Source organism: Antrostomus carolinensis, unplaced genomic scaffold, assembly GCF_000700745.2.
Source record: "Antrostomus carolinensis isolate BGI_N321 unplaced genomic scaffold, ASM70074v2 scaffold29358, whole genome shotgun sequence".
Classification (NCBI taxonomy): Eukaryota; Metazoa; Chordata; class Aves; order Caprimulgiformes; family Caprimulgidae; genus Antrostomus; species Antrostomus carolinensis.
In genome coordinates this window covers 2575-11114 of record NW_010332784.1, presented here as the reverse complement: position 1 = coordinate 11114, position 8540 = coordinate 2575, and the positions used below count along the sequence as shown (strand labels likewise).

The following is an 8540-nucleotide window of genomic DNA, read 5'->3' as shown; positions in this document are numbered from 1 at the left end:
GACAGCCTGCCTCACCATAGTCTGCACCACAGGCTGCAGGGGAATCTGCTCCTGCACCTCAAGCACCTCCTCCCCCTCCTTCTGCACTGACCTTGGTGTCTGCAGAGTTGTTTCTCTCACATCTTCTCACTCCTCTCGCTCCAGCTGCAAAATGTGTTGCCTTTTTCTCACTCCTCTCTCTCTAACTGCAAAGTGTGCATCTTTTTTTTCCTCTCTTCCCTTTTTTTTTCTTAATTATGTTATCACAGAGGCGTTACTGATTGGCTCAGCCTTGGCCTGTGGTAGGTCCGTTCATGGAGCCGGCTGGCATGGCATTGGCAGTGTCGGACATGGGAGAAGCTTTTGGCAGCTTCTCTTACAGAAGCCACCCCTATGTGTCCCCCTGTGCTACCAAAACCTTGCCACGCAAACCCAATACAGCTTCCCATATTCTTCCTTGCTACTTCTGTCTTAATGAGATGCATTTCAGTATCTAAAGAGTGTTTGTTTTACAGTTTTTGCACAGAAAGCTCAAAGACCTGAGAATCTCTATATCCCTAGAGGAAGGGTTAAGAAAGGTAAGTCAGAAGTTTACCCTGAAAATCTTCCCAGTAATCCAAAAGCAGATCTGCTGAGGTAGCTTCATTTGTGTGAAACGTGACAGAATAGTGCTGGGGTTGGGGTGCAACAGTGCAAGGTGCTGGGGCTAATAGTCATATGAATGGCCCAACCTTTCTGACCTTATGTGACATAGGAAATTTTTTAGAACTGCAGATTGTGAGGGGGGTACCCTTTCATCACATACTGTACATATCCCCTGTCATGGAATTTATCTTCAGTCAGAATTATAATGATCATTGAAGTCCTTTTTTATCTTGTGACCCATATTATTTTGTGGAGGTGATGGCCTACTTTTGATCTCCTGGATATAGCCACTGCCTGTTGATCATTATTTCCTGGGATTTAACCTTTAGTGAACTGCTTGCCATTGATCTCTGCACTTCCAAAACTGTGCTCTTATTCTGTGCACTATCAGAGTGCCAGGAACCACACCTGAGCTTTTTATCTCATGTGTCAAAAACTCTTTGTGTTGCAAATGAGTTACAAAGCGCCAGCACCAGCAGGATGAGTTTTCACCTTTCTGTGTCTGGAGTTACACTGCACACATCACCTAGGAAGAGTCTTATCTTTGTGACTGCCAGAGTGAAAGCTCTGTTTTGTGGATTGCTGAGGAGAGCGATATTTTTGCAGTGAGGAAGCAGAGCACTTTAAGGAGTACATTTTGTGCTGCTCACTTAAATTATATTTTTAAGAACAGCTATTATCTCTGGGACATATTTGCGTACAAGGCTACCCCTCAGCTGGGCTTTTAGCCCTAACAAATAGCAGGATGGCATAAGGACAAAACACTCTTCTTGTTAGAGAAACATTCAGTCTGTAATACTGATTTTTTTACATCTCTGCTGTATCAAGGGTGCTTGAGTTTCTTTGTATTCAATGAGGAGGGTAGATGCCACAAGTTCAATAATATTTTTGGTGTTCTCTCTTCAGAGACAATAGTCAGGCCTGTAAGGGACCTGTCTCAATCAAGCATATATGATCCATTTGCTGGAATGAAAACCCCAGGTCAACGGCAGCTGATTACATTACAAGAGCAAGTGAAAATGGGCATACTCACCGTTGATGAAGCTGTACTTCATTTTAAGGAATGGCAACTGAACCAGAAAAAGAGATCAGAATCATTCCGGTTCCAGCAGGTACAGGCTTATTCCACTCTTCAAGAAATACAGCTGTCTCTCTAAGTACATATCACAAGCTGTTCAGTGTGGGTACGTTTCTTTCCTGGTTGGAGTAGGAAGTCCCCCAGCAAGCTGAGTTCTCTCCTGGCATGGAGAAGCTGTTCCCATGCAGCAGCAAGCAGGCAGCAGTTTTTCAGATCTGTTTGTCTTGCAGTAGTATTGTTAGGTTTTGGAGATCTCTGTACACTAGGAATTGGGCCAAATCCATTTGGATAAATTACCTTTCTAGAGGTCACCTATCGCCCACCTCCTGGCAGGGGACTTCTGTGGTGAAAGTTTAGCTTGTCAGTTCTCATCCATTTCAGATCAGTGAAGATTCAGTGTCCCAGGTGATGTATTTGCTTTAAAGTCCTATCTTGTAGATGGTCTGATCCCTCCCTGGGTGTTTGATGGCTCCAGGACTACATGTTCTTTGCAGCTGGGCAAGATTTAGTGATAGTCATTAGTGGAAGCACAGTGTTTGGGTGGCCTGGCTGAATGAGGGAGCCATTATGTTGGCAGCAGCAACATAATGACTGGTGGAACTAGCAGTCATAGTTTAAAATTTCCATTCTTAAGTTAGAGTGGGGCTCCCTCTATAAAACCACTACCTGCTTCTTTTGGTGCCTTTTGTTTGTGCTGTGGCAATCTGCTCTTACGCTTAAGGTGCTGGTCTCTGGTATGTGACACTGTTTTGGGAGCTGTCAGAACAAAGCCAAGACTTTCCTCCTCATTTGGAAGAGTCCTCCCTACCCAGAAACAGCCAGAGGAATCCTTTCTTCTGTCAATAAAGAACACAGTGCTGCTTTAGTAGATCTCTGTAGCAGAAATGAAGTGGCATGCTCTGTGCCCCATCCCATGAGCAGCTTTCAAAGTCTCTGCTCCAGACCTTGCCTCATGGTACAGCAATTGCTCCATCTGCTTTCCTGCCAATTCAGGGGTGCATGTATTTCCCTGCTGGAAAAGTTGTCTTTTTTTTAAATTTTTTTTTTGACTCCACACTTTTCCTTACTGTAAGGTGCAGTATGCTGACACACAATGATAAAAAGACTTTGCTCCCAGTTACGTTTCCAGGTGTCCCCTCTTGCTTCAGTAGGGACAACCTGAATTCTTTCTGAATTGTCCCTCAGACTCTAGGATGCATGGCAGCCTCCTCTCTCCCTGCAGTAAGAATTATCTGTTCATTAGTACAGAAAGGACTGCAGTTACTTGATCAGGGGTCTTGTTTCTGTGTCAGCGACACAGTGGAAACAGAAGAGGGAGTTCTAAATGAAATGTGCTGCTTATCTGCAACTGGCAGTGAGTCTGTGAACTTGATCTTAAAGTACACAATGAAGATCTGAAAAAACTTGGCTTCTGAAAGGCATGCATGGATTTCTGAAGGGAATAGATTAAAACCTGTTGACATGGTTTGGACTTCAGCCAGGTCTAGTAGGCTTTGTTACAGCTTGATTGCGAAGTTAGCTGAAATATAATATTGGTATTGTTAGAAAGCTGCTCATCCTCCTTTATCCAAAGCCCTGACAATATCTTGTGATGTTTTTAGGAAAATCTGAAACGGCTACGAGACAGCATAACCAGGAGGCAAATGGAGAAGCAAAAAAAAGACAAAAGTGCAGGTAACAGTCTCTGATTCTGACATCTCTGGTAATGAAGCAGCTAACAATATTAATAGGCTCTTCAGACAGAAATCTCTGTGTGTTTTGCAGTTATGTGTTATTTTAATATTCACATCTATGTGCCTGTTGGCTAAAACATAGGAAAGTTGCTTTACTCCTCAATTTCGCAGACTGAGGAAAGGATGCCCACATCTGTGGAGTGAATCTTGATTCATAAATGGACAGTTATGATCACCCTTATGTGATTGTGTTTAACTTTGTTCTCAGATGCAAAGCTGTGTCTCAAAGGCTATACTTGCACAGATCCTTCTGAGCTGCTCATTTTCCCTTCCAGACTTGGAAATTACAGTACCCATTCGACATTCTCATAATACTTTGGGGAAACCGGAATGTGGAATATATGAATACGCCCCCAGGAAAAATGTTTTCCCACCAAAAAAGGAGTTAAAGCGAGGAGACTGGAAAACAGAAAGCACGTCCAGCACAGCAAGTAAGCAAACCCTGAACATCACCCTCTCTACAGGAAAGCTGGATGGAAAGCACTTCCCCAGCCTGACTCTGGAGTTAGCTCAGGGGACAGGACTTATGTTCCTGAATCCCAGTACTGACACTGCTACTCCAAGCCCTGCACACCTCAGGCTGACTGTTCTCAAAACTGTAAAAGCAACTCCAGGTACATCATGTGGTTTGGGCATCTTGTGTCTGCATCTCTGCAGGAAGAGAACCTGAAAGCTGAGAGAAAGATGCCCTTGAGCCTTCTCAGGGAAGGCATATCACCTGTCTTCAGTTCTTGAAAGTAGATGGCAGCGGCTATCTTGGAAAAAAGGATGCTCCCTTGCTGTGACTCTCAGCAGGCAGTGTTCTCTTCTGGTCTGAAGGGCATAGTTATATTGCAGGCTGGGAACCAGTCTCTACATGTTGTTTCCTCAATTATTGTCGTTAAAGGACAGCGTTTTTCATTGGTAGCTGTGGGACTTCTTGAGTGACTTGGACAGTCTGCACATTTTTATTATCTTTGTTTATTAAGTTTAATTTGTGCAAATTAAATTCCTGTATTCTCATTATTACCACAGACTGAGCAATTCTTGCAGAAATCATTAAGATCATTTTGGTCCTCTGAAAGGAAAACTGAGTCCCAGTGGGGTTACTACCTTTGTGGCTCTTGGCAAGATATAGCTGGGATATATCCAGAGTAGGTGCCAGAGGCAGCAGAGTTCACTGTGTGCAGCTTGGCTCTCTCCCATGGCATGATTGTCAGAAGGGACCCTAACACAGTATTTAGCACTCTTAAATGCTGCTGTTTGTACCAGCTGATAAGGAGAGTTACCTCACCAGGGATAGGGAGGAACTGCATCTTATGAGAAAACCTCTCTAGCCTCATTTCAAAGTATAGGTTTCTGAACATTAGTGTCCCAGTACTGCACAGTCCTATAGAATGTTATGCATTTATGACTGAAACCAGCCATAGCAGTGTAGGATATGTTTGTGAGTTGCTGTCTCCTTCAGAGATGACATGACTGGTTGCAAAAGCATTCCCTGGCAGTCTATGCAAGTTAAATGGGTTTGCATAAATGGTTGCTGAAGATTGTTTGAACAGACTTGTCATTTTTATCTCTGAAATAAACTAGGAAACATTCCTGTGATGAGAAAGGATTGTTGTGAGAAGAGGTGGTGAACAGCTGTTGGGAACAATAACCTCTCAAGCAGTCACTTATTCCAGGAGTGAATGTGTCACAGTGCTCAGAGCCATCTGCCTCCATGCAGTTGTTAAGGACATGGGGACTGATAATTTAAATATACATAAATGTTGAGTGTGTAACACTTGTGAAAATATTTACCTGGTTTGCCAGCTGATACTGGCACTGGATCCTTTCAGTTAGATTATGGTTGTGAGTACTTAACCAGAAGCCTGGACCTCGATAGGGCAGAAATCTGCTAGAAAGAAAGCGAAAATGAATGGTTTGGCCCTGTAGTCTGTGTCCTATGAAATACCATTGTTTGGATCTTGAACATGTGAAAAATAACAGCAAAAATAAATTAATCTAAACAAGCATTAAATGATGTGTGCAAGAGGTAAGCAAGAGGTTAGAAGGAGTCCCAAGTTAGTGATTTGCAGTTAGATCATCAGGATTTAATAATCAGTTTGTTTTCTCTTGCTTACTCACTCCAGGTAGTGCAAGTAACCGCTCCAGCACTCGGAGCATATTGAGTGTCAGCAGTGGGATGGAAGGGGACAGTGAGGTAAGCTCTCACCTCTGCTATGTTCTGGTCCGCTGTTCTTAAGTACATTGCTTTGTTTTCATGCAAAAGAAAAGGAGCTCAGGGATGACACTGCATTTGCAGAAATGGCGAAACGCACTCACTTCTGCTGTGAAGCTAGCAAGAACCAAATTCTGCTGGTCTGCAACCTCTCTTCTTCATTTTGTAGGACAATGAAGTCCCAGAAACAACTAGAAGCCGCAGCCCAGTTGGCCATCAAGCAGAGAGGCTGCCTTTCCCAGAAAGGCCTCCCAGAGTGCCTCCTCGAGGTGCAAGCAGGTAAAGCTGAAATGCAACTCAGACGTGAGCTTTCAGTGAATCAATACGGAAGCCTTGGGCAGAAAGCAAGGCAGGAAGCAAATGTGTCTTTCAACAAAATCTACCAAACTATTATCTATACACACACACTGTTAAGAATTGTAAAATCCTTGTTTGTCATCTGTAATATTTGGTGGAATTGGTTTCCTAGTTGGTAAAGTGCCTATTGCAATGCTGTTGCTGCAGTTCACACCCTGCAAGGGGCAGTGCTATTGAAGCACACAATGCTTGCCATAAGACTGACACAGGTGGAGTAGCATCCTGCCCCTAGCAGAGATTTAGTACCTGATCCTCCCAAGAAGATCCTTTTGGCACACAGAAAGTGTAGTGTAGAGGGAATTCCCTTTTGGCATTCCCTTGGACTTCTTTTCTTTTTACAAATTTCAGATCCCTCCAAAGCACAGTTGTTTACATGTATGATTGACCTCAAATTAATAACTGCAGTGTTTTTTTATAAAAGGTGTTGAGGGGTTTTGCCTTGATTTGATCAGACCACCGTGAGCTTAAGTAACTTGTAAATATTCCTTTGGTCCCACCAGTTTAGGTCCATGAAGTCCAGGCCCCAGAGGCTTATCTAAGTACAGATGTTAATAAAATTCTACAGCTGTTAAAATAGTAATTACTAATGTGTGGGTGCAATAAGTTCTGGATGTTGGCTTGGCTCTGGCAAGAATATATCTGGAATTTATCTGTAGTTACTTTAAAAAAAAGATTTTTAATTTTTTATCTGTTCCTGTTGCTCTTGATCTGATTTACAGGAGTAAGCTACTATACTATCAAAGTTTTACTCCAACCAAGTATTATAGCAAGTCTTTCCACTAATAGAATTACTGCAGCTGAAGAGCAGAAGAAAGAACTTGGACAGGAACAGGGCTCCAGCACCTTGGCATCTGTTCTGCTGCTGAATCACTGATAGCTTGTTTTTCTTCTTGTATGACTATTGCTTGTACAGTATTCTTAGATAAGATGTTATTGCATGGAATGTGTTGTTCCAGAACCCTATTATCTACTGGTTTTTTGAATGCACTTGTTTTCTCTATTTTTTTACAGGCCTGTAAGCTGTGAAGGCTTTTATCCTCCACCTGTGCCCCCAAGAGGTCGCTGAATCTACATCTGTGGAATATGAGATTTTTGTGTTTGTATATGCGTTTGTACAGATATTTTTAGTTGTTTTAAATTATTTATAAGTGGGAGCCAAATGTTTTCTTCCCCTTCCTCCTCCCTAAAGCTCTGGTGACTTTTCCCATGATTTTCACTGAGACTTCTTGGCCTTCTGTAACTTTTTTGCTTGGAAGAATTTTGGTGCTTTGGGAGTTCAAGACAAAGTATCAAGGCTGGGAAGGAGAACGCTGATGCGTGTCTTGGCAGCCCTGCAACATGAAGTTTCCCTTTGCCCAAGAAAAAAACTCCTGTTGTTTTAGAAACTAAATCCTGATAATCATTGTTACCAAAGCCCTATGAGGGCTTGACTGGAAAACATGCTTGAAAAAGTAAAGAAAATAAGTTGTTTGAAGACTTTGTTTGAAGAACACTCATTACAGCAGGAGCAGGTGAATATACTGCTGTTTGGTGTGACACTGGACATACTGACCTTTCAGAAGGTGTAGAATCGCCCTCCAGCAATCATTAAACCACTGGAGGATAAGAAGTTGTCTTTATTCAAGAATGTATTTTGCAGACAGCCTTGAAAACACCTTTCCCTTTCCCCTTCCCTCTGTGAACAGGAGAGACATTAACAAGGTGGTGTGTGTACTGCATTTAGCATGAAAATTCCAAAGGCGCAGCTGATGTGGGACCTGATTTGTGCTGTATCACAAAACAACTGTACTTAAAACTTTTTTTGGGAAGGAGGTGGGTATGTTGTTACTTGAGATCAGATGACTGACCTCTTAAATTAGAGGAAGGAATTGTCGGCGATGCTGTGTTCTGTATCTCTCACGTGTGTTTGTTATAGAAGCAATATGAAGGTGTTGCACTTCATGCTCTGGAACAGTATAGCGAGTCTCCAATTATAAATGCACACACCTCACAAATACCAGCTGTGTAGCTGGCCTGCTGCAGTGGAAACAGGCAGCCTGGGGGCTGCCCTCTGCTTGCTGTACTCTTCCTTTCTAGCCATGCGAATCTGCAATAGCTGTGTCCAGCCTTTTTTCTGCCTGAGGGCTTACAAACTTGAGGAGAGCTTCCTGCTTTGGCTCTCTGTGTTCCAAATGTAGAAAGCATGTAAAGCAGAAATTAATTCTGATTCCTCATCTCAAGGGACTCAAATGATGGAAGTGAGATGTTTTGGGGGGTTTTTTCTTTTTATTTTTTTCTTCCAGACCTTGCAGTCTTCTTTGCATATCCTGGCCCTGGGGGTACAAGTATAAGGCTCTGGTTGTCCATGAGTGATATGGATGGGAATTCTGCAAGGTAACATTCAGGGCAGAGACTTAGGCATCCTTATCTACTGGGTTTTCAAGCCATTCTCCCTCTTCCAGCCCTGAGAGAGACATAGATAGATCTGTATTAGGTGATCCCTCAGGTACAGGTAGGACACATAAAGCTTCTGTCTGGTCATGTAGGCTCCCCTTAATCTGTAAGAGAG

General features: G+C 42.8%; 1 protein-coding gene across 1 annotated transcript; it reads left to right on the top strand.

Annotated features, from left to right (window-relative positions):
* Nucleotides 1-498: 498 nt before the first annotated feature.
* Nucleotides 499-7358, top strand: LOC104529353 (phosphoinositide 3-kinase adapter protein 1-like). The gene is made up of 7 exons (XM_010173640.2): nucleotides 499-557; nucleotides 1531-1736; nucleotides 3304-3376; nucleotides 3711-3866; nucleotides 5547-5617; nucleotides 5805-5914; nucleotides 7004-7358. Exons 2-7 carry the CDS (start codon nucleotides 1593-1595, stop codon nucleotides 7056-7058), a joined length of 609 nt encoding a protein of 202 aa, XP_010171942.2. The 5' UTR covers nucleotides 499-557; nucleotides 1531-1592; the 3' UTR covers nucleotides 7059-7358.
* The last annotated feature ends 1182 nt before the right edge of the window (nucleotides 7359-8540 follow it).

Bases quoted from the DNA above. Each gene is read 5' to 3' on its own strand.
- LOC104529353 (XM_010173640.2), top strand. From the start codon at position 1,593: ATGAAAACCCCAGGTCAACGGCAGCTGATTACATTACAAGAGCAAGTG. The intron at 1,737-3,303 runs GTACAGGCTTAT...TGATGTTTTTAG, and splicing joins AATCATTCCGGTTCCAGCAG to GAAAATCTGAAACGGCTACG. The intron at 5,915-7,003 runs GTAAAGCTGAAA...ATTTTTTTACAG, and splicing joins CCTCCTCGAGGTGCAAGCAG to GCCTGTAAGCTGTGAAGGCT.